The following is a 26,825-nucleotide window of genomic DNA, read 5'->3' on the forward strand; positions in this document are numbered from 1 at the left end:
GGTTCCTGCTGTCCTTTGGCTTTATATCCTTCCCCTGCCTCCCATTCCTCCCAACAGCTCATGCAGCTACTGGCCTGCTAGAGGGGATGTAATGCCCAGACCAACTTTTTATTGAGCTTACACATCTAACAGACTTGTAAACAGTACCAACTGACAAAGTTTTGCTGAATATTACAGCTTGTGTCCACTAAATACACCTCTCTCTGAGATTAAAAACAAAAAACCAAAGTAAACAAATACTGAGAGAGAGGATGTAGAGACATATCTTGAGTCTTCCAGGAAGGCAAAATAAGAAAACGCCACGTGGCTTGGTCCCAGGTGTTCACCATGCCTAGAGTGCTGCTGCTGTCACCACCGTCTCCCCTCCCTGCCAGTGGCTGGGTAGAGGTGAGGGAGAACGGTCATCTTGGGCATGCTGCAAATACAGCATTTGCTGGTGTTGACACCCTCCTTGGCTGTGGTGGCAGAACACTGTGTCAGGAGCCCGTTTCCTGGGAGTAGCAGAAGGAGCCCAGGTCCTCAAGGCAGCCTGATGGCAGCTCATACACCTCAGCACGGGTACCGTGCCCCTTTTCTCCAGTGCAGTTCAGCATTGAGGTCGTCTATTCCCAGTCAGCGATAAAACCTGAGCTGTATTCCTCGCAGGTTCCCCCCTCCCTTCCCCAACTTGGGGGAGTAGTGGGAGGGGACGGGGGAGGATCACTGAGGGGGCAGGGGGATACCCCGGGGATCGGTGACCTGGCCCTCTTGCAGGTTCTTCACGAGTTGTGCAAGCCAGCGTTTAGTGGTGGTGTCATCTTTTAGCACCTGGGCGAAGGTCGTGTCCTTCAGCTGGTCAGGGAGGCACTGCCTCAGTGCTTCACGTGCCCTACGTCAGAAATAAACAAACCGACCAGGGAGACCAAACAAATAAACCCATATCTGGGGGACAGGGAAGAGCCCTTTTCTTAGATATAAATACATAGACTCCTGGGAATCTATGGTTCTGTCAAGGTACTTTAAGAAGCCATTAAAATTCTTTAAAGCTTATGTTAGGCATAGGCTCAGATTGCTCCAGGATCTGTTGTCTGCAAACATTTTCAGAATGATGCCCCAATGTAGAATTTTGTGACAAAGCAAATGGAATAAAATGGTGCAATAATTTACTTCAATTCAAACTGCTTTCTGATTTATTACAGTAAACATTGTCATAATACTCATGTTGGAAATATATGGATTATATAGTAAATGAAATATTCCAAAATCAGTACATTAACAGGGGATATGACCTCACTCATAGTATGATAAATTAATGAATTTTAAACTGATATAAATTTGTGTCTTTCCAAAAACAGCTTCAGTTTTATAGTTAAAACCCTTAATAAGAGATGAGCAGTAAAAACAAATCTATGGTAACATTATTATCAGATGAACTTTTAAATGTTTCATTTACTTTAAAATATGACCAGTAAAAGTCGAATCTGAAAACTCAAAAAGGTAAATGTTAACTATTTATAAGGCTGTTTTTTAAAAAAAGTTATAGCTTTTGTACTCAGCCTAGTTTCTTTGTACAAGGAGAGTTTTAAATAAACATATTTTCAAACTTTGGTGAAAACAGGAACCACTAAGGAACAAGACAAAATGGTCAAAGAAATAGTTAGGGCTTAATTAACCTCAGTGGCAGGAGGCTGAGTTCACATTAAATCAAGTTATCCTCATTCCTAAGAACACAGAAATCAACCCATTATGTGGTTTAGCAGAATCTGAGCAAGTGGCTTTCAGCATGAATTATGGATTTACAAAGCAAAAGGTCAAATATTTCTAAAACGCAATGTATCTACAATGTATGATTTCTGGCAGAAAGATTACGAACATAGGGAGATAAAACAATTAGCTCAAGGACTTTACAGGAAGAGAGCTGGAAATATAATTCAAGAGCCCTCTGGGCCTGTTCCTTTCTTAAGAGACCTTTGAAAGTATACTTTTCTTTCTGACCACCTGGAGTAGCAACAGAAAGCTCAAACCACAGGAGTAATGTATCATAAGATTCACTGTCTGAACTCTCTGGAATTTTAGAGTAGGGTACGGAGTTCCAGTGGGGAGATAAAACTCTGATGGATTTTTAAATTCAGCACTTCAGATTTTAAAAGGAATTAATCAAGGTCTGTCTCAGACAAGCTAAATATAGTTTTATCCCTTCCCTGTCCTAAAGACATAGGAGCTACCCCATGAGATGGGGCAACTGCTCACTAGAGTATTTCCCCTGAAATACTCACCAGAGTATTAAAGTCCTATAAATCCTATAAATGTTTACCTGGGATTATCTGAGAGTCGAAGGTAACATCTTACTACATGCTTCAGCAAACGGGCGGAAGGCTCTTTGGATAGCTGCAGGACCATCTTACCCTGTTTCCCCCAAAACAAGGTGGGATAGGAAAAAAACACACAAAACACAAAATAATCCTAGTTGATATCAGAGAGCAGATATTGCAAGAACAGTTATACAAGATTCCACAGTTGTTATTTCTAGTTGGGAGACTGAAGCAGCTCAGTGTCGACTGCAAAGCGACTAAGCTGTGTGATCAGAAGCAGTTACAAAGAAGGCAAATGAAAGAACTCACCAAGATCATGGCAACATGGGAGAAACGCTCATACGTCTGACATATATAAGCCAAACCAGTGTCATCTAAGAGGATCTTCTGGAGGATAAATGTGGCAACCTGGAGTAAAACAAAATTAAGGAGTCCAAAACGTTGCTCAGACTTGTCTTCCAACTGTCTGCTTTTCTCCCAGTAATAACCATAAGCAGAAAACTAAGCAAATACCCTTGCATTCTATATAACTTACTTGACGAGACACGCATAGTACAAAAAAATTAATAAATATTACCATATTGAACATTTACTATGTGCTGGAATTCTTCCTTAAGCCATAACATGCCTTATCTTATTTTCACAACAAACCTATGAGGTAGGTACCATTGTTATTCTCATTTTACATAAAAGGTAGGTAATTATCAGAGTCTTAAAAACAGAGAGACTGCCTGTTACTGAACACCTACTATGTGCCAGGTGTAACTGTTGATCAATAACTTGCCAGGTTAAGGTCCCAAGTGACAAAGCTACTAACTCAGAGTTGAGATCAAACCTAGTTAAACACAGAGCCTCTTCCCTTTTCCATGGGCCAAGACGATTTTAGCAATTCAGCTATGCCTCATCTCTTCCGAATGAGTTAGGTAAATCTTTTCTTATTCTTAAAAGATCTTAAAGAAAATAAGACTTTTAAGCCTCCCTTCGAAAATTGTTCCAACAGTAATAAAGAATATACTCACTTTAAGCTCATTAACTCTTACATAGATGGGATTAAAAAAATACTAGTTTAATTCAAGTCAAATGATTATTATAATGATTCTCTTCCTCAGCTGCTCTTCAGAAACAACTGTGGGAATTGTTTTATTTTACTATTTTACTGGGGTATAACATTGTGGTTGGCTAAATAATGGCCCCCAAAGATATCTAGGTCCTAATCACCAAACCCTGGGGATGCTACTTTATATGGCAAAAGGGACTTTACAGATGTGATTAAGTTAAGAATCTTAGGGGAAGATTAATCATCTTGGATTATCCAGGTGGGCCCTAAATATAATCATCACAAGTGTCCTTAAAGAGGAAAGTGGAGGGAGATTTGACAATAGAGGAGAAGGTGATGTGACAGAAGCAGAGAGAGATTTGAACATGCTACGCTGCTGGCTTTGAAGATGGAAGAGGGGGCAGTGAGCCAAGAAATGCAATTCTAAAAGCTGGAAAAGTCAAGGAAAGGGACTCTCTCCTAGAGCTTCCAGAGGGAATGTTGCCCTTACTGGCACCCTGACTTTAGCTTGGTTAAACTGATTTACGGTTGCTGGCTTCCAGAACTGTAAGAGAATAAATTTGTGGTGTTTTGAGCCACCAAGCTTGTGGCAATCTGTTATAGCAGCAATAAGAAACTAATACAAACATATACACAGTAAAATATGTAAAGTGCACTAATCTTAAGTGTATCTTAATTTTTACATCCTACACATCTGTGAACCACAACCAGATTAAAATACAGAACATTAGGAGGCTGGGATTAACACATACACAATATTAAATATAAAATAGATAACCAACAAGGACCAACTGTATAGCACAGGGAACTATACTCAATATCTTGTAATAACCTATAATGGAAGAGAATGTAAAAAAAAAAAAAAAATATATGAATCACTTTGCGGTACACCCAAAACTAACACAACATTGTAAATCAACTATATTTCAATAAAAATGAAATAAAATAAAAATTTTAAATAAAATAAAATACAGAACATTTCCAGCACCCCAGAAGATTCCCTTGTGCCTTTTCCCAGTCAATATCCTTCCCTGAGAGGTAATCACTATTCTGATTTATCCTCACTGACTGTTCTTGCCCGTTCTTGAATTTCACATACATATATGAGTCATATGGTATGAACTCATATATATCTGGCTTCTTTCACTTGACATAATATCAGCCACATTGCATGTATCAGCAGTTCATGCTTCTTAACTATTGTGTAGTTTATTTTGTAACTATACTACAATTTATCCTTCATGAGTAAAAATGCTATAAATACTCCTATATATGTTTTGATGCCCATGAGAGCTTTTTTTTTTTTTGCCATGCTGTGTGGCTTGTGGGATCTTAGTTCTCTGCCCAGAGATCAAACCTGGGCTCTTGGCAGTGAAAGCGTGGAGTCCTAACCACTGGCCCGCCAGGGAATTCCCGAGAGCTCATTTTTCTTGGGTATACATTTTTGGGTGATAGGGTAGGTTTATGTTTATAGTGGATACTGCCAAACAGCTTTCCAAAATAACAGCTTTCCAAAATAACTTATACTATACACTCACCCAGGGGGATTTAAAAAAAAACACAAATGTCCATACTTTATCACCCTGCAGAACGGTTCAGTAGGTCAGATATGGGACCTGGACCTTGATGTTTTAAAAACACTTCACAGGGACTTCTCTGGTGGTCCAGTGGTTAAGAATCAACCTTCCAATGCAGGGGATGTGGGTTCGATCCCTGGTCGGGGAACTAAGATCCCACACGCCGCGGGGCAACTAACCCCAGGTGCTGCCACTACTGAGCCCACGTGCCACAACTAGAGAGAAGCCTGCTCGCTGCAACGAAAGAGCCTGTGTGCCGCAACTAAGACCCAACACAGCAGAAAAAAAAAAAAAAAAAACCCCAAAGAAACAAGAACACTTCACAGGTGATCATGCCACACAGCTCTGACTGAGAACCTCTGCTTTACTGGGTGTCTACTATGGCAAGACGTTTGACTAAGCATTGTACATAAAAAGTGAACACAACGAGGTGTCTGCTTGCATGGAGCAAAAGAAGAAAGACTTGCCAGGAAGTGACTACAAACCATAAAACGTAGGATAGGAGAAGTATTCTACTTGAAGCGTAAAGGTCAATGGGAACATCTACACATCAAGGATGAATTAATTCTAGTAATGGGCAAGGAATGTAAATAGGGGAGGGATCATTAGGATGGGGGCTCCTGGAAGAAATGTCACTAAAGAAGAAATGAATCTTTTTCTGTCCCAGCCATAAGAAGCCAACTTGAAAAAACCCTATTCATAGGCAACTATGAATAAAAAATGACAGAATACAGTTGTAACCATTCCAATCCGGTCCCGGAAAGCCACTGAAATTAACAAAAGGAATAAAATTAAGGGACAAATGAGAGAAGAAAAGCATGAATAGGGACTTCCCTGGTGACGCAGTGGTTAAGAATCCGCCTGCCAATGCAGGGGACATGGGTTCGAGCCCTGGTCCGGGAAGATCCCACATGCTGCGGAGCAACTAAGTCCGGGAGACACAACTACTGAGCCTGTGCTCTAGAGCCCATGAGCCACAACTACTGAAGCCTGCGCACCTAGATCCCGTACTCCACAGCAAGAGAAGCCACTGCAATGAGAAGCCCGTGCACTGCAACGAAGGGTAGCCCCTGCTCACTGCAACTAGAGAAAGCCTGTGCACAGCAATGAAGACTCAATGCAGCCATAAATAAATAAATAAATAAATAAATAAATAAATAAATTTATTTAAAAAACAAACAAAGAAAGAAAAGCATGAACATAGATCACATGTCACTTATTCTTTGTGTGTTAGTAGAAAATTGAAGAGAGAGGTTTAAATCCTCCCTAACACACACACCTTAGATGGCAGGCTGGGTGGAAAAGTATTCAGAGGTAAAATACTTGACTTGAAAGCTGCCAACTTCAGCTCATAACATCTCTCTTTCCATCCATTATTTTTAAACAAATGGCAATCTTGGATAAAAAGACGCCCACAGGGAAACTTCTATTGAGACATACCCTACACAGGGGTAACAAGTAATACTTATCTGCATTTTCAAGGAAATTGAAGAGAATGTGGACTTTAAAGAACATTTTAAAAAATTCAAAGAACATAAAAAATTCAAAGAAGAGCTGAAAGGACATGAGAAGTGAGAGGCAGAGACTAGAGGAAAAAAATTAATACAAAATTAAACTGCTACATGTATACACAGAATATTTCTGGAAGGATTCTACAAGAAAGTAGTAATACTGGTTACCACTGGAGAGAAGAACTGAGAGGCTATGGTAGGAGACTTCCATTTGTTTGTATAGCCATTTGTAGTAGCATTTGAATTTTTACTTTATTTGTATTGTGTATTCAAAACAAAAAAAATTTAAATCATTACATCTACTTACGTCCAACTCAGCAATAAGTATTTACCAAATTAAAAATTAGAGTGACTAGTCAATGTGACTAGATACACTTTGGAAGCAGAAGTAAGATATTGCTAAAAATAGTCAGCAACATGGAAAAGTAGCCTGAGAAAAATCACGATATGAAATTAAAGATAGAAAGTAGAGAGGGAAAAAATATATATTTGAAAAATAGACAATATAGCATACATAACTGATGTTGCTGAAGCAAGAGGCCAAAACAAATCAAAGGGAAAACTATAAAATTAACCAAAAAAGAGACACAAAGAGTAGGCTCTTCCAGAAAAAAAATCTGATATAAGATTATCAAATGATGGACTTCCCTGGTGGTCCAGTGGTTAAGAATCCGCCTGCCAAGGCAGGGGACATAGGTTCAATTCCTGGTCTGGGAAGATCCCACATGCTGTGGGGTAACTAAGCCTGTGTGCCACAACTACTGAGCCTGTGCTCTAGAGCCCATGAGCCACAACTACTGAGTCCACGTGCCATAACTACTGAAGCCCGCACACCTAGAGCCCGTGCTCCACAACGAGAAGCCACCACAATGAGAAGCCCACACACTGCAACGAAGAATAGCCCCTGCTCGCCACTAGAGAAAGCCTGCGCACAGCAACGAAGACCCAGCGCAGCCAAAAGAAAAAAAAAATTATCAAATGAACTTAAAAATTATAAAAGAAGCTTATAGATACCACACAGAAAAAGCAAGTTCACCAATGAAAGGAAAATATTAGGCTGACCCAAGATTCACTACAACATTCAATACCAGAAGACAACAGGGCTATGGCAATGGAGTTCTGAGAGGGAAAATAGAGGTTAAGAATTTATACCAGTCACATTATCATTCATGGTTAAAGTGCAAAGTAGGGAGAAGCTCAAGTATATATACACTTGATTATGCATAAAAAAATGTCTGGAATAATACACCTGTGTAGTGAGAAGTGGGTTCAGATGAAAGGGAGAAATTTAGTGTTTTAACATGATATTCTTCTGACGGGTCTGGGTTTTAAAATCATCATTATATAACAATTTTTATTTAAAAGAGAAAAAACATTCATGGAAGTTTCAAAAAACCTGACGAGAGGCAGAAAATGATAACCATGAAGAAGTAGCCCAAGAGTCAACAATATAGAATCTAATTAAGAGAAAAACACACACCGTTTTAGAAAGTTCACTTCCAGATTCCATAATGCGCAAACACAAAGGGATAATTTCTGTTGTCAGTAAAAAGTTGATTACTTCCTGCTCATCTGTTTTCACCAGGGCCCCTAAAGAAAATATGGACAAACAAAATTATTTCAGAGTCAGGGTTTCCAACTAAAATTGTTCATCCAGCTAGTTGTGGAACTTAACATACAACACAAACTGTGGTTCATTAAAAAAAAAAAAAAGGAAGAAAAGCACAGGTTGACTGTTATCAGTCAACACCAAAAGATCAGGTACCAAGTTTGGTCTATCATATATTTAGCATCTGTTTAGCTATCTAAATAATTTTTCTATCACTCTTGGTAGGCATTCATACAATAATATCACCATCTCTTCTCCATATACCTTAGGTAAGAGAAAAGAATTCTACATCAGTATTAAAGCACATTCCCAGGTAGCAAAGAAACGATGTCAGTCTGAATCCTACTTAAGTCACAATAGGCATAAACAAACATTACTTCCTGGTTATTCAATTGCCCCTCTTTTCCCAAAGAGCACAAACACTGTAGGGCATACCTAAACAAGAAACACACACACCTGGATTCCAATTCTGGTTCCACAACTAGTTTACCTAAGTTTGACAAAGTTACCTTCCCTTTGCAAGCCTCTGTTTCTTTATAAACTAAGAGTTGGACCAATGACTTCTAAAATTCATCCCAATTCTATTACTCTGTTGGTTTCTAAACTTACACCACTGACCGGGTGTCAGACACAGTTCACTGATATCCTCTCCATTCTGCATATAGGGAGGCAGAGTCCCATTAAACAAATGACTGTTCCCTGAGCTGCCCAATGCATCACTAGCTTTTATATGAAAGGCCTTAGTTAACTGGACCTGTAATAACTAAAGTCAATCACTTCAGGAGAGAGTAATATCATTTACTTTAACCAGAACTGACAATCTACAAACGCTACATCTCTAAATAGCACATACCATAATTTACTAACATGGCCTGCTGCAGATGGCAGATTATTATCTCACTTAGATTTTTTACATGTAGGTCTAAAATCCATTTTGTTAATTTTGTATAGAGTACAAGGTATAGGTCATGGTTCATTGCTTTGCATATGGATATCCAATTGTCCAGCACGATTTACTGAAAAAGACTATCCTTTCTTCACTAAATTCTCTTTGCAGCTTTGTCAAAAATCCAATTGACCATAATTGTGTGGGTCTATCTCTGTGCTCTCCATTCTGCTCTACAAGTCTATCTTTTCTCCAATACCACACTGTCTTGACTCTGTAGTTTTCCAGTAGGTCTGGAAATCGGGTAGTATATGTCTTCCAACTTTATCCTTCTTTTTAAAAAATGCATATTCTATTTCATTTGTCTTTCCAGATAAAATTTTAGGATCACCTTGTCAATTTCTATAAAAAAAATCCTACTGGGATTTTGTTAGAATTGCTCTAAATCTATATATCATCTGGGGGAGAACGACATCTTAACCACATCTTAACGATAAACCAATTGATGAATATGGTGTATCTCTGCATTTATTTAGGTTTTGATTTCTTTTGTCCTTGTTTTATAGTTTTTAGCTATAGACTATGCACATATTTTGTAAGACTTACACCCAAGTTTTTCACGTTTTGGTGAAATTTCAATTTCTGTTTAGTGCAAGCACACAAAAATGTAATTGATTTTTGTATAATAACTCTATAACTTACAACCTTGTTAAACTCACTAGCTCTAGTAGCTTTTTTCTGTAGATTCTTCAAGACTTTTCAATGCAGTTAATCATGTTGTATGTGAACACAGTTTTCTTTTTCCTTTTTTTAAAAAAAATTTTTATTGAAGTATAGTTTCTGTACAATACTGTGCAAGTTACAGGTATACAATATAGTGATTCACAATTTTTAAAGATTATACTCCATTTATAGCTATAAAATGTAGCCAATATTTTATTTTTTCCTTTCTAATTTGTATGTCCTTTATTTTTTTTCTCTTGCCTTATTGCACCGGTAAGGATATCCAGGATGAGAATGAATAAGACTGGTGAGAATGAACATCCTTGCCTTGTTTTCAATCTTAGGGGGACAACATTCAGTTCTTCACATTAACTATGATCTTAACTGAAGGGTTTTGTTTTTGTTTTTGTACTTTATCAGGTTGAGAAAGTTCCCCTCTATTCCTGCTTTGCTGGAGTTTTTATCACGAATGGATACTGAATTCTGTCAAAGGCTGTTTTTATAAACTACAGAGAAGATCACATGATTTTTCATCTCTAGTCTGTGGATACGGTCAATCATAATGGCTGATTTTTGAAAGCTGAACCAGAATGATTTCCTGGGATAAAACCCACATGGTCATTATGATCCTTTTTACATGTTGTTGGATTTGATTTGTTACCATTTTGTTGAGAATTTCTGCATCTGTGTTCATGAGGGATACTGGTCTATAGTCTTTTTACTTCTTTTTCTGTTTTTATTATCAGAGTAATGCTGCCCTCACCAGGAGTTGAGAAGCCTCCTCTCCATGTTATGGAAAAGTTTTTAACAGAATTTGTGTTATTTCTTCTTTAAGTTTTTGGTAGAATTAACCAGTTGAAACCATCTGGGCCTAGAGTTTTCTATGTTGGAAGGTTTTTAACTACAAAAACTATTCAGCTTATCTCTTTTTTTTTTTTGAGTGCACTCTGCCAGACCGTATTTTTCAAAGAATTTGTGCATTTCACCTAGGTTGTCAAATTCATGGACAAAGAGTTATTAGCAGTATTATCTTATTATCTTTTTAATTGTCTGTAGAGTCTTTTATAATGCACCCCCTTTCATTTATGGTATTTGTAACTTGTGTCTTCTCTTCTTTTTATCAGTCTGTCTGGATAGAGGTTTATTAATTTTATTGAATTTTTTTCAATAAAAAATTGGGGTGGATGAAATGGGTGAAGGTGGTTAAAAGGTATAAACGTCCAGTTATAAGATAAATAAGTCCCAGGGGTATAATGTACAGCATGGTGACCACAGTAACAATACAGTATTGTATGTTTGAAAGCTTCTAAGAGAAATCTTAAAAAGAGAGATTGTAAAAAGTTCTCATCACAAGGAAAAACAATGTTGCCTAGGTGTGATGATGGATGTTAACTAAACTTACTGTACTGATCATTTTGCAATATATACATATACCAAATCATGTTGTATACCAAAAACGAATACAATGTTATATGTCAATTATATCTCAAAAAACAAAACAACAAAACCCTGCTTTTGGTTTCACTGATTTTATGTATTGATTTTCTTTTCATATTTTCATTGATATCTAGTCTTTATTATTTCCTTCCTTCTGTTTGCTCTGGTTTAATTTGCTCCTTTTTCTAGTTTCTTAAAGAAAAGCTTAGCTCACTGATTGAAGACCTCTCTTTCTTTCTAGTATAAGCATTTAATGCTACAAATTTCCCTCTAAGCCCTACTTTAAGCTGCATCCTATAAATTTTGATATGTTGTATTTTTACTTTTACTCAGTTTCAAGTATTTTCTAATCTATGTTATGTATCACTTCATTTATATTCAAACTTGTCTGATAACCCTTGAACTGTAGGAAAAAGTCTAGGCCCAAACATTCACCTTCTGCTTGTACTCTCAATGACTTGGGAGAAACTGAGTTTCTAAAAATACATGCAAGGGTAGACAACTGGCTTAATACCGTCCAAGTACTGTATCCACCCCCCACCACAGTCAACATTTACCCTAACAACACATAAGTGCATCATCCAACCACAGTAGTAAAAAAAACAGCAGAAGTAGGATGATTTGAATTAGAATAATGAATACAAGTGTTTTCTTTTGGCTGGAATCATGTTGATGTTTTAAATCCTACACGAGACGTTTTTATATCTTACAAGCTGGAAAGAATATATTGGGAAAAAAGTTTCTAATTACAGTACCACTTGGGAGAAGATGTAAAAAACAATAACATTCATTTGGAGTATGAGATAACAGTTACTTCTTAAAAGTAGAATAAAATGTTCCTGAGAAATACCAAACTTTTAAATTATACTTCCTGATTCATGGTTTATAAACATAAGGATGTGAACACAGGTTGAACATAAAAATAATAACCAAACAAAACAAAGTTTGTATAACTGATGTTCTTATTATTTGGTTAGTATGTCGAGCAAAAACTATGAGAAAAAGACACTGAAAAAAGGAAGGGCAATTTAGGAAAGAAATCTTCTTGAACGTATTTACATTTCACAAATCTAAAGATTTTACTACCCTGGAGTCTAAGATCTGAAATAGCTGATATAGCGTTTTAGACACATCTCCCATAATAAATGTACATGGAAACATTAATTTGAGCATGCAAAAATTCAACGAGCTAAAACAGAAGGTAAATCCCTGGAATTATGGGAGAACAGCTCAGAAGTGACAAAGATGAAAAATCAAACCAAGAAACAAACTCAAATTCTTACTCCTGTAATAATAATCTTTTTTTGTTAACACTCTTGTTCTTTACTTTCCCTACAATTATTAAACATTTCTACATACACACTGAATTTAATCCCAAATGTTGGGTCTTATAGACTTATTAACAATAGTCAGAATGGTACTTGGTAAGAGCAATAATGTTCTGATATTCATTTATTAGTAAAAACTAATTTATTAGACTCAACCCCGAAGACAAAAATGAATAACTGGTGAACAAAAGCTATAAAAGAACAGACAAAACACCTAAGACCACTATTATGAATGATGATGATTCCAGGCTTGCAAAACGATCCTAATAACTTACCAATAACTCCAAGACTGGTTAGCCGAAGATACTCAAAGGGACGTGTTTTGCTGACAGTGTGCAAAAAGGGGTACAAAAAAAGTGGGATGTGTGCTGCAAGAAATGCTGACCTAAAAGAAAAAAATAATCACATTCAGAGCCCAGAGTTAATTTCTAAGGATTCTGAACATTCCCAGGTGGTTAATTCTGTAAGGCCTATAACACTGCTTGACCAAGGAATCTCTAGGAAAGACTGTTACTGGTCATTAGTCTAGACCAGTGGTTCTCAGTTGGGGTGATTTTGCCCCCTCAGGGGCAATGTCTGGATATACTTTTGGTTGTCATACTGAAGGGATTGACATCCACTGGGCAGAGGCCAGGATGCTGCTAATCCTACAACGCACAGGACAGTCCCCTCTTATCCCCCTCCTCCCACCGCAAAGACTTAATCCAGCCCAAAATGTCAATAGTGTCAAGGCTGAAAAACCCTAGCCTAGACCAATGGTTAAGAGAACACACAATTTTCCCTGTATTCAGTACCAAGTACTTTAAAAACTGATAAAATATCCAACTGCAAGTTTTAAAAAATAGGTCATAAAATGCACTTAAGGGCCCAAGAGATTCTCCTAGATGCCCTCCCTCATCTAGTTTATGGGTCAACAGTAATATTCACAGGTAGGAGCTGACAAAAACTTATAACCAAGACAACAAAATAAAGCAGCCATTATCAAGGTTTATCTGTTATGCTTAAATACTCTTTTGGTTAGAGCTTTCAGATACACTAAGTATCCTAAAAACATTTCAATCTGCAGCTAATATGTTCAGCAACTAATATGGAATCAGTCTATTACTTTATATAATTTATAATTATACCTTACAGGAGAGCCAACACCCAAAAATTTTAAGAAAGTACTCTTGCATTTTTAAGTACTTAAAAGTAATTTTCTTAGCAATGTTTCTAAAGTTCCGAAAGGTCAGTGCCAACCTAGCACCCAGATTTTATAAGGAAAACTTGACAAAGAGAGGAAAGGCTTTAATAAAATGACTATTAAGTGCTTTAAGGCCATAAAAGTCACAAAGCAGATTCCTGAACAGAATCTCCCCTTTCTTAATTTGTCAGATATAGCAGGAAGGCAAAAGTGTCTCAATTTGAATGCCAATTCTCATTTATTACAGAGGTTGCCTAAAATCCTGTGTTAAAAAAGATTCTGAAGCCAAATCTGGCTTACTATGTGAGAAAAAAGTGCTGAGTCCAAATACTAACTGAACTCCTACTAAATGCCATGCACTGTGCCTCATGCGTGGCACAGTGACGCCTACCATGGATTCAGGAGGGAGAAGTAGCTGTATGCCTGACCTTTCCTGAGAGGTGACCACCAATCCTTTAAAGTTCCTTGCTACCAATGGGTAAAAAGTAAATAAGACAATGGAATACTATTCAGACTTAAAAAGGAAGGAAATTCTGACATATGCTATAATATGGATGAATCTTGAGGATATTATGGTGAGTAAAATAAGCCAATCACAAAAAGACAAATACTATAAGATTCCATTTATAACGAGGTACTCAGAATAGTCAAAATCACAGACGGAAAGTAGAATGGTAGTTGCCAGGGGCTGGGGGGCAGGGGAATGGGGAGTTATTGTTTAATGGGTATAGAGTTTAAGTTTTACAGGATGAACAGAATTATGGAAATGGATGGTGGTGATGATGGCACATTATGAATGTATTTAATACTACTGAACTGTATACTTTAAAATGGTTCAAATGATAAATTTTACATTATTTATATTTTACAATTTGAAAAGGCAAAAAATTAATTATAAAAGAACATGTTAAGCAATACCATATTGTTACTACACTAAAACTGGTGAATTAGAGACCAGAAATTCTTGAGGAAAAAAAAAAGTAAAAGAAGAGTCCCGAAGATCCACACCCACACACATGTACCCTACTTGCATGACCCTCCTCTCATCATTCAGAAGTTAGGACCACATTCAACACAAAACTCTACCCACACACTCATTCAAAGTATTTACCTGGTTTCTGGGTGTGATGCTACACATTGCAATAATGCCAGAGCGTTGCAAACTCTGTTAGACTGGTGTGCTGTCAAGGTGGGTGGGTTGATAGATGGATAAATATTTACAATTTCCTAAAAATGGAAATCAGCACCAGATGAACAAGGAACAACTTTAATTCCCATGGTATGAAAGCAAACAACTTTAATTCCACGTATCCTATAAGAAGCGAACCATTAAAAGAGGGGGAAGAAATGAACAATACTCCTATCCTTTCATCATAAATATACCTGACTGAGACTGAGACATTTCTACATATATCTCTAGGAAGATCTCTATGGAGGCAACTGTGGTCAACCATACTTCCTCCTATATCCTGCATCACCTGTTGAGGCTTTCACTTGAGGGACTCATATTTATAATCCCCCCTTTTGTCAACACCCTACTTTTAGTTGCAGTGATGAGATAGCTAGCCAGAAAGTGTTAGTAAATCAACCACAGTGACTCACAAAAATGTTTCTGTTTGGTCAGGTAGCAACTGCAAAAAGGGGGAGATAAGAACATGGGTATATGTGTGGGGATATGTACAAACAGCAGGGAATATATGTATTCTCTGCCAAAAGGCAATGATTTGCTGGACACAATTCCATTTATCTTAACTGTAAAACTTTTACACAGAAAATGTTCCTATAAGAAAGATTAGTTTCTTGGGTACGTGTTGTAGGGACAGAATATGAATTTACTTAACAGATTAAAAAAATTGATCTAATTATTGGGAATTATGGACAATACTTTAAAGGATGATCATTCTATCTTGGTTCTTAGGACTATACCGTATCAATTTATTCCCCACAAATGACCGTTCTGGTCAGAACCAAATTTCAGCTATTTATTCTTCAATGTACAAGAATATCCACCTTTAATCCTACAGCTGTTATACCTTTATCTTAACATTTTCTTTCCCCAGAATATACCTTTCAGTTCTTATACCTTCCTTTCCATCCCCCCCACCATATAGTAAATATTATTTTGTAGCACTCCTAAAGTTGTGTTTCTCAAAGTGTAGCTCTTACACCATGTACACTGGAATCACCTGGGTGTGGGGGAGCTGCCTGTTAAAAATAGATCTTTCATCTTAGACTAAATATATCAAATCTCCTGGGTAGGATCCAAGAATCTGCATTTTAACAAGTACCTTAGACTTTTCTAAAACAGATTCTTACAAATGCTAACATTAAAAAATATATATACATTCTGGGACTTCCCTGGTGGTCTACTGGTTAAGGCTCCGTGCTCCCAATGCAGGGGGCCCGGGTACGATCCCTGGTCGGGGAACTAAGATCCCACATACTGCAACTAAGCCCGTGCACTGCAGCTACTGAGCCTGCATGCTCTAGAGCCCATGCACCGCGAGTAGAAAAGCACGCATGCCACAAGAAAAAGCCCACGTGCTGCAATGAAGACCCAGCGCAGTCAAAATAAATAAATAAACTAATTAAAAAAATAAAGTTTAGGACTTCCCTGATGGCGCAGTGGTTAAGAATCCGCCTGCCCAGTGCAGGGGACATGGGTTCTATCCCTGGTCCAGTAAGACCCCACATGCCACGGAGCAACTAAGCCCGTGCACCACAACTACTGAGCCTGCATGCCACAACTACTGAAGCCTGCACGCCTAGAGCCCGTGCTCTGCAACGAGAAGCCACCGCAATAAGAAGCCTGTGCACTTCAATGAAGAGTAGCCCCCGCTCACTGCAACTAGAGAAAGCCCCCGCGCAGCAATGAAGACCCAACGCAGCCAAAAATAAATGAATAAATAAATTTATATTAAAAAATAAATAAAGTTTAAAAAATAATAAAAAGAAAAAAACCATCCTACCAAAGTTTTCATAATCATTTGGGCAAAGACAGAGAGATACAAGTGTGATAAACAGGAATGACATGCAACTCATGGATATATACCCACCTGTAAAAGTGCTGCAATAGTACCAAATGAATGCCACAGCATGGGTGCAAGGTCAGGAACAGATTCTCTCTTTTTACTTAACTCCAGCAAAGCATTTTCCCTTGTCTCAGGACTGGACAGCTCATTGATCCACTGATAGATCTTTTCTCTATCCACCTGAGCCAGTGCAGTAGGCACAGGCTTCAAGTGAAAACAAGAAAGTAAACGTGAGTTTCATTAGAGTCAAATCAAGTCTTACTCTGCAGTAGCCTTTGGAGGGAACATATTTTCTGTAAATACTAGGGGAGCTTTTCTAAATACATATACTTGATGTAAATGAATTAAATCTATCAAAATCTAAAAGGCACACACTCTTTAATAATTCCATGTTTAGAAATTTATCCTACAGGTCTACTTGGGCTGTACCGAAGATATACCAGAATATTTACTGCTGCACTATTTTAAAAGCAGAAAACTTGAAGTCTATCAACATCTATCAATAAGGAACTGGTTAAATATACAGGGGTACATTTTTATATGGAATACTACATAGCCCCTTAAAAAAGAGTTAGCTCTATACTGTGCTGATACTAAATAAGAAAAAAAAAAAAACCCCAAAAGGGTGCAGAACAGCATATACGCTTCCATTAACACACACATATATTCTTATATATTTATATACAACATTTCTAGAAGTACACATAAGAAACTGTTAACAGTAGTTACCTCTAAGGTTGGAATCTATATGGGAGACCTACTTGTCATTGTATACAATAAAATCTTCTGCATGTAGTTTAAACTCTTTTTTTTAACCATGTGCCTATGATGGTTTTTGAAAGAAAAAGCCCTCCCCCACATTGCTCTTCCTTCCCCAGTAATTCCAGCATCCCCCTCCATGAAGCAGAAAATCTACGTAATTTGGAAAAACTCCCCCCTCTAATGATTCTTATACATATTGTACCTTCACCCCTCAGAGATTCATTCATTCCTTACTCGTGTAGGGACTATATAAACAGAACATGCTTTCTTTATTGTGCTAAAGAATCTCAATATTCCAAAAAATTTGAGCACTTCTATAATTCTTCACATTTGTCAAACAGGCTTGTACCTTGGTTAAGTCCCTTAACTATTCTTATCTGGAAGATAAGATGGGAAACTAGAAAAATGATAACCATTGCTATTTCTGGCTCTAAAGTCCTAACAAATTCATGGTGATTTCCATCCCTAGCCCAATATTTTCTCACTTAATTTCCCCCCAAACCATGAGGAATTATAGGGTAGGTAGACAGAAAAAAGGGATCTACACTTACAGATGAAACTACTAATGCTCAGAGGAATTAACTTGCTCAATTCACCCAAGTACAAAAGTTGCATATTCCAATCTTTCTTGAACCATATTACACCAGCTTCTCACACTATGCACATGTTCCCACTACACCTTAGTGTGATAGAATGATGACCTACCCATCGCACAGATATAAAAATGAGGAACAAAAAGGAAAACTGTGTTTGCTGAAGAACAGAATGAAGTCTAAGATGGACTTTGAGGAGTAGTCACGTTTACTCAAGCTGAACAATTGCCTTCTATAAATGGAAGCTTGATTAGAAGCTTTTAGTTTAACGTTTATCATTTCTCTTGCTTGCTAGAATGAACCACAAGGTGTTCTGCTAAACAGACTAAAATACCATGTAATTTAAGTCCTCTTTAAGTGCCTCAGAGTAATCTGCTAAAAGTTGCTTTGTAATTCCCATCAGTGATGCTCCTCAAGAAAACATAGGCTCCTAAATGATGCAGAAGGAATAGTTTTCCTGCCCTCCGCTCCCAACAGCAAAAACAGTAAGGTCCAAGCACTTGACTTTTCTATGTTGCCACAGATAGGCCCTTGACTTTAAAAATTATTTTTGGAAATGTAATTCCCACCAGAAGATAGGATATGTTTACATTTAGAGTATTACATCACCTTAAAAGCTCAGTAGAAACAAGGGCTAAAATTTTAGCTTTGGGTTTCCTGCCCACAGTCTCTTGGATGACCCACAATCCTAGAGAGGGCCCCACAGACAATGCTCCAGCAGTATAGTGTCTATCCTGATTAGTCATTACTCATTCCTAGAGGCCTGTCATCCAGACACCACCATCAGTAAACTCCATCACCCTCTCTAAAGCCAATGTGTGACTTGTACCCAGCACCCTGTACCCTATCCTGTCCTGGGGAACCCTAGGTGAACAACGCCAGGCTGCACTGGTAGACACCAGTCAGCATGTTGTGGCTTCTGAACACCAGGTCCTATTTCCACATATGACGTTTCCAGAGCTGGCTTGACTACAGCAGAGGAGATCGTGCCCCTGGAGTGGTGCTGGCACTCTGGAGGGTCAATATCTGGTGCCTACTTGGGTCCCTAAGGCCATGACCACCTGCTGCCAGTAATACTCCAACTTCTGCAGCCTCCATTGGACTTTAGTTCTAAGAGAGCTATGGACGTCAGGTAGGTGGTAATGTGGCCCTCAGATATAAGCTTAGAGATGAGTTCTGCAGCCACTCTAACAACCAGAAGGCAGTTAGGGCAGTTTGGTACCAGGAAATATCTGAGGTAGGGACCCTCCTTTTCATCACTCCTGGTGAATTTTGCCCCAAATTTAATAGGAGGAGTTAGTTTAAACCCACTGAATACCTATTTGTTATCGGATGAATACAATTATTTCTTAAAATAAAAGTGAGAGCTCACATACATAGTGCTTACTCTGTCAGGCACTGTCTTAAATAAATACTTGTCATTACCACCCTCATTTCATAGATGAGAAAACTGAGAAGTTATTTAAAAGTTAAGTGGCAAAGCCTAGGATTTGAATTCAGGTAGTCTGGCAGCAGAGTCCATACTCTTAACTGCCTTGCTAATGCTGCTTCTCACTTGCCTGAAAGATTAGGTCTGATCTAAACACAACTTTCCAAAAAACTATTTCCTGTGACCTAGACAAAAGAGATAGGAAATATATAAAAATCTCAGACAAAAATTAAAATGTTACTGCTGTTAGTTCAGCAGAATCTGAAAAACAATCAACACCCATGAACAATATCATTGATACTAAGAGAAATTCTCTACTTATTGAGATTATGAGGTACTTAATAACCATCATTTTAATGGGAAAAGTCAGTGAAATAGTTTGACATAGTTCCCTATGTCAAATCATGGCTCAGATGGGCATAATTCAGCTAGTGATAACCACCAACACACACACACACCCCTTCCCTACCTACATCAACAAGTAATTTTATAACACACAAGGAAAGTTAGTTATTTTGGAGAATAAAAAGGAAGTATTTTTGCTTTTTTTTTTTTTTTTTTTGGCCGTGCTGCTTGCCTTGAAGGATCTTGGAACCCGGGCCCTGGCAGTGAAAGCGCCGAGTCCTAACCACTGGACCGCCAGGGAATTCCCATATTTTTACATTTTGAATTACGCACTGATTTCTATATTAACTTACATTACCAGACGACTGATAAAATACTTTGGACTTCATCCCTGAATAAAGCCCCAAAGCACCACTCCAGCATCTTACTAGATCTTGATGGTAATAAAAACCCCAAATGCATCTGACTCTCCTTCTGAATCCCAAAGATCATTTAGGCACACCTGTCACAAAAATGTTAGAATCTGAAAATTGATGCCTTCCTAAAAGGGAGTGGGAAGTAAAAGAGGGGGTGGGGTAGATGAGGAAAGAGAGGGAACTGTATTGTACTTTTATTTATTTATTTATTATTATTATTTTTTTTTTTTTTTTGCGGTACGCGGGCCTCTCACTGTTGTGGCCTCTCCCATTGCGGAGCACAGGCTCCGGACGCGCAGGCTCAGCGGCCATGGCTCACGGGCCCAGCCGCTCCGCGGCATGTGGGATCTTCCCTGACCGGGGCACGAATCTGTGTCCCCTGCATCAGCAGGTGGACTCTCAACCACTGCGCCACCAGGGAAGCCCTATTTATTTATTTTTAAAAATTAATTAATTAATTTATTGGCTGTGTTTGGTGCTTGTTGCTGCACACAGGCTTTCTCTAGTTGCGGCGAGCCGGGGCTACTCTTTGTTGTGGTGCGCAGGCTTCTCATTGCGGTGGCTTCTCTTGTTGCGGAGCACGGGCTCTAGGTGCAAGGGCTTCAGTAGTTGTGGCACGCGGGCTCGGCTCCAGAGCGCAGGGTCAGTACTTGTGGCACAGGGGCTTAGTTGCTCCGCGGCATGTGGGATCTTCCCAGACCAGGGATCAAACCTGTGTTCTCTGCATTCTCTGCATTGGCAGGCGGATTCTTAACCACTGTGCCACCAGGGAAGTCCCTGTATTGTACTTTTAAAAAGCATGGTTTCATTGAATGATCACAGCACCGTGGTTATAATCCTCATTTTACAACTGATGGAACTATGAGTAAACGGTGGGCAGACTTCCTCCTCCTCCAATTCTCTATTTAAAGATTACCTCTAAAGATTCCTAGTTCAATTGCTATAATTCTTTAAATTTATAATTTACTAATACATTTCTGAGGCTGTGGCTGATACAATCTACCGGCACACACCGTCGTCCAGTGGCATAGAAGCAAATTTATCTGATTTCCCTTTTGGAAACTACCTAACTTAAACACATTAACAATAACGGCAGGATACTACCACAAAAGCAGAGGGTAGCATTTCTTGAATTGAAATCTCTGGATCTTTTCCTTAGAAAAATACACAATTTCAAACTGTTTTGCACATAATTTATTTTTACCTAAAATTTATACATAATTTCAGGGAACTCATAGATCCTGCCTGTACCCCTTTTACAGACCTAGAATTAAGAACATGTTGTCAAGTTTAAGAATAAGAAAGGCCTTGGGAATTCCCTGGTGATCCAGTGTTTAGGACTCTGACCTTCCACTGCAGGGGGCCCGGGTTTGATCCAGGGATCGGGGAACTAAAATCCTGCAGGCCATGTGTGGTGCCGCCAAAAAAGAATTAAAAATAAAAATAATAAGAAAGGGCTTCCCTGGTGGCGCAGTGGTTGAGAGTTGAGCCTGCGCGTCCGGAGCCTCTGCTCCGCAAGGGGAGAGGCCACAGCGGTGAGAGGCCCGCGTACCGCAAAAAAAAAAAAAAAAAAAAAAAAAAAGAAAGAAAGACCTTGATTTGCAAGTAACTACACAAGTACATAACTGGAATGCACACTGGATTGGGAGCTAGAAGTGGCTTCAAAACAGTTTTGCCATTTTTACCATTGTGTGACCTAGAATAAATCATTTACTTTTCTAAGCCTCCATTTTATCATTGGTTATATGAGGGAACTAAATTAATTATCAAAGTCTCAGCTCTAAAATCTCAAAAATTTCTTTCTTTAGTTACAAGTGAGAGACTAATCTAACTGGCTACAAAAAAATCAATTTGGGCTTCCCTGGTGGCACAGTGGTTGAGAGTCTGCCTGCCGATGCAGGGGACGTGGGTTCGTGCCCCGGTCCGGGAAGATCCCACATGCCGCAGAGCGGCTGGGCCCGTGAGCCACGGCTGCTAAGCCTGCGCGTCCGGAGCCTGTGCTCCGCAATGGGAGAGGCCACAACAGTGAGAGGCCCGCATACCGCAAAAAAAAAAAAAAAAAATCAATTTTACTGAGGTAAATTTGCATACAACTTTTAAGTGCACCCATTTAAGTGTACATTTCAATGAATTTTGAGAAACCTATATACCCAAGTAACCACCACCACAATCAAGATACATTACTGGACATCCATTATCCCCCCCAAATTCTCTATACTCCTTTCAGAAAACCCCACACCCAGCCCTCTACTATAGACTAGGTTTGATTTTTTCTAAGAACTTTTAATAGGAGGCAATGTTTACTGAAATACTATGTGCCAGTCACTGTGGATTACCTCAAAATTCTAAGAGGAAACAGGTTCAGGGAGGTTTAATATACTGAAGTTTACACAAGCAAGTATATGGCAGAATTACATTTAAACTCTAGTCTACTCTCTAGAATCAGTGAGTCCTACTTTGTCTATAGGACTGAAATCACAAATATTCCTCCAAGTTGAAGAAATTATTTAAGAACCCAATACAGAAGTTTAAGTTTGATATTCTGTTACAGTTGGATTTGAGTAAATAGTGGGTTCAATTAACATACCCAGAGGTAAAGTCATTTATGAGAAGTCTGATTTGGACTATTAGTTATCACCCTCAACACTTCCAACGACAAAAACAAGATCAATTACATGTAACTATATACTTTTAGCTATAACCTACTTAGAGTCAGTGGTCATTTCCTTTTAACAGATGTGTTAAAAAATGTCTGTACTATCAACTAGGAGGGACTCATTCTCCTCCTTCCTGTTTATTGGTTTGTATGTGGAAAATGTATTTCAAGTAACATTTTTCTTTCAGTGAAGCTTAAGACATTTATCAAAGTGAGTCACCAATGGTTAACTCCAAGTGTCACTAACAAAGGGTACTGATAGTTGGTCTTCCACTTCTGAAAAATCTTAACAGAATGTGAAAAGAAGATATTTAGAACTTAGAAAAGATCCACATTTACCCATAAATGGGAAAGAAATATGATCCCCCCTCTTGAGTAAACTAAAAAATTGTTGTTGATGGCTCTCTTAAACAGAAAATGGCCAAATCTATCAATAAAATTTCATGTTCGAGGACCAAAACAGCTGTTGGTTTTCTTATCAATGAATACATGATAGTGAATAAAAATGGAATTAGATTGAAATAGAGATTATTTCTGGTCTGGAGATGACTCAACACGTGGCTTTGGGTGTCTACATAATGATGATATAACAAGAAAACACCTTTCTTAACAGTGCCACAGGGAAACACTAAATTAGCTTAACTATCCTCATATCTTTATAAAATACGGGCCAGGATGTTCTTCAAAATAACTTTTTAAAAATGGAAGTGAATAAACAAAGAAAAGTTGGTTAATTTGCTTAAATCTTCAATAGGAGACAGATGTCTGAATTAGATCCTTCAGAGTGCTTAATGTTCTTTCTACTTGCCAAAGAGGAGGGGTCTAGCACTGCTTCAGCGAAGAGATATAAAATGACTAATACAGCTGCTGGTTACATGGAAAGTGAGGAAAAAGCAAGGGTTTAAGGATGTCAGAATTGCCACTGGAAATTAGTGGAGAAAAAAAAAAAAAACGAAGCATACCCAATGCACCTCCTAAAGGTTTACGTTTGGCTGTTTTAGATCACTAGTATAACATTCATTACAAAAGACCCATTGTATGTGAAGATCTGTGGTACTATTAAGCTGAAGCAGTCTTCAAGGTCCATAACAGGTGATTTGTTACTTTGCTGAGGCAGGAATTAGAGTCCCAAGGCTAAAGTCTGGGAGCAAGTCTTTTAACCAATGAATGAACCTAGCCAACCACTGAGCACTCTCTTATTCTTATTTAAAACAATCCTGTGGGGTATTTCTGTTTCTATTTAGTAGATGTGAGAAAGAAATTACATTCTGCGATGGCAATAATGAAGATGTTAAGATGTATTCTGCAAAGAATGAGAAGAGTCCACTATACTACAAATTGCTGGCATAATAAAATACTAAAGAAAAGAGTCAAAATTTAAGACACATCCCAAATGATCTCAATTCTTCCATCTAGTGAATAACATCCTGCATTCGTATGTGATCACATTCTCCTTTGATAGTACTATCTCCCTAGCTGAAGTGATTTACTTGTTATTTAAAAAAAGAAATAAAGATACACACAAATTTTCATCATTAGACAAAAAGTAAGCATCTTCTCAAGCTGTTTAGATTACTGCAGGCACTGCTGCATGTATTATTAACTCCTCAATTTCTAGTGAGGGATATATACCATTAGTGTCCCTTTACCCAGATCAGAATAACACAGGCAGTTTAGCCTAATGGAAGGCAATAAGGGTTGGGAAAGAGGTGGCTCAACTTTTTTTTGCTTCAGATTCACTAACCAAATATTCCAGTGAATGAGTGGTACAAATGAACTTGTCAGAGCTTTTGTGTAGTCCAAACAGCATAACAGGTTAAAAAGTATCAAAAGCTCAATTTCTAAATAAAGGTAAGGCACTACAAATTTACTTGAAGAAACACGTACTGAGCTTTTAAGTAATGAACCACAGCTCTAATATCTGTTCAAAAGATGTATTAGGGAGCAACTGAAAAGGAACTGAATAGGCAGAGTCTGGGGAGGCACAGGGGAAAGAGCAGCTTGGTATCAAAGCCTAGAGAAGACAATCAGATTTTGAGAGATGAATAAGCCAACCTTAGCAGAGTCCTTTGTTTAACCTGCCCCCCTCCTACCAGCAACAACCTCATTTTCTGACTAGCTTCTTCCCATATTACATGTAAAATCTGGAAGAAACAAAAAAGCTGGGGAAATTGCAGTCACCTAGTTAAGAGATATATAAAAGGTACCTCTCTCTGTGAAAAGTTACAAACACTTTAGAAACTTGGTGCCAGGAGGCAGAGATGCCACTTGCCCTGGAAATGACAATGCTGTCTATAGCCTAGTCACACTCAGCTCACTTTCTGACTTTAAAGTTGAGGCAACTTTTGTCCTCTATTTAGGATTTATGTTATTTTGCCTGGTAATGCAACTTTAGTATATTACTCTCTCCTTAAGTCACTTCACCTTGGTTAAACTGAAAAAGTTGGATGGGCATTCAGAAGAATATGCTCGAATCACAAGATCCTGTCTGCCCATTACGGCTATTTGCTCTCAGTAGTCACCTCCCTCATCTATACGGCGTCATTCAGCAAAATATTTCAGCCCTTACTTGGTGCCAGGAACTGACTTGGCACTGGAGTAACCATATAAACAGGATCCACATGATCCCTGTCCCTGACCTCAAAAGGGGGACAAATAACAAACAAGTAAATTAATACAAGAATTACAAATTGAGATCAATTCTTTGAAGGGTACTCTAACAGAGAAAAGTTGGGGGGTTACAGAACTACTTTAAATAGGGTGGTCAGGGACGGCAACTCTAGGGAGATTTAGACAGAGACCTGAGGGAAAAGGAGCCGGACACCCACATGGGTGTGTGTATGTGTGTGTGTGTGTGTGTGTGTGTGTGTGTGTAAGAGATGCAACCTGGAGTGGAAAAGCGTTAAGTAGAAGAGATGTAACGGCGGCCAGTGTAGCTGGAGCCTGCGGAGCAAGTGACAGAAGAGACTGAAAACCTGGGTAAGGAATATAACGTTCAGAGGGCCTTGTAGGCCAAGGCAAAGAGTCTGGATTTTCTCTCAATGCAATGGGAGACCACAGGATTACTTCACACAGGTTAATTTACACTATCTGTTTTTCTTGGTAAAAGATCACGCTGGTAAAATGAGATGTGTGAAAAAAGGTTTTAAGCGCAGAGAACCGTCAGTCGGACATGGTAACTATTCGCTTCTCCAGGTCTCGGATTTTGCATCTGTAAAGCAAGTGGTTTGAGCTAGAAGCCATTTCCTCCCCGCCGCGATGTGCCTAAGCAGGGAGCTCCAAGAGCACGGGCAGTGTCAGGCGGACTGCGGAAGTCCCCTCGCCCCCGCCAACGCCAAGCACGGAACTGGCGCCCTGAAACTGTTGGTCAGCGAAATGAATCAATGAATGGCCCGTCCGGGCCGCGAGGGAGGCGCTCCAGCCGCGGGACCAGGCCCCGGGGCCAGAAAAGAACGCGCTACGCGGCGTCAGAGGCCGCGGGAGCTGGCCGGCGAGGAAAGCGGGGGCCGGCTCCGCCACAGCCAAGCGCGGCGAGGAAGGGGGCCGGGGCTTCGCGGGTTGAGGGCAGGAGGAGCAGGACTCCCAGCCCGACACAGGGAGCTAGGAAAGAAGGCCGAAACGCCGGGCTGAGGAGGCGTTCTGGGCCCAGGCTGGGCGGCCCAGTCACTTACCGCAGCCGTTGCCAGACTGTGCATGTTGGGAGCGGCCGCCGCTCTCCTCCCACCGCCGGACACGCCCGACCCGCGTCCCAGCTTCACCGCCTCTGCCGCTGAAGCAGATAAGCCGCCACAGCCGCCATCCGCCTCCGGCTGGCTCCGCCCCTTCGCAGCCCCTCTGACCTTTCACCCCTGACCCCGCCCACACAACCTCTTCCCGCCTCCCAGCTCTTGGAGCTAAGAGTTCTACAGTTTGTCCTTTGTCCCTTAAGTTTCAGGACAGGAAGGACATCCGCCACCTACTAGTCCCTGCGTCCCCGGCTTGGAGCAGGTA

General features: G+C 39.2%; 1 protein-coding gene across 1 annotated transcript; it reads right to left on the bottom strand.

The window, feature by feature from the left end:
* Positions 1–87: 87 nt before the first annotated feature.
* Positions 88–26,650, bottom strand: CNOT9 (CCR4-NOT transcription complex subunit 9). Its single transcript, XM_022567687.3, has 8 exons — positions 26,507–26,650; positions 16,659–16,838; positions 14,714–14,829; positions 12,695–12,804; positions 7,917–8,026; positions 2,601–2,699; positions 2,294–2,385; positions 88–868 (listed from the first exon to the last, which is right to left on the bottom strand). Exons 1-8 carry the CDS (start codon positions 26,528–26,530, stop codon positions 700–702), a joined length of 900 nt encoding a protein of 299 aa, XP_022423395.1. The 5' UTR covers positions 26,531–26,650; the 3' UTR covers positions 88–699.
* Between the last annotated feature and the right edge of the window lie 175 nt (positions 26,651–26,825).

The sequence above is a fragment of the Delphinapterus leucas genome, chromosome 8 (assembly GCF_059928025.1).
Source record: "Delphinapterus leucas isolate spDelLeu-1000000601 "Yukka" chromosome 8, BTC_Dleu_Yukka2, whole genome shotgun sequence".
Classification (NCBI taxonomy): Eukaryota; Metazoa; Chordata; class Mammalia; order Artiodactyla; family Monodontidae; genus Delphinapterus; species Delphinapterus leucas.

Excerpts from the sequence above, each read along its gene's own strand:
- CNOT9 (XM_022567687.3), bottom strand. The coding sequence starts at position 26,530 with ATGCACAGTCTGGCAACGGCTGCG. Across the intron at positions 2,386-2,600 it reads CCCATGTTGCCATGATCTTG|GGTAAGATGGTCCTGCAGCT; the intron begins GTGAGTTCTTTC and ends TGGGGGAAACAG. Across the intron at positions 869-2,293 it reads CGACTCTCAGATAATCCCAG|GGCACGTGAAGCACTGAGGC; the intron begins GTAAACATTTAT and ends TTTCTGACGTAG.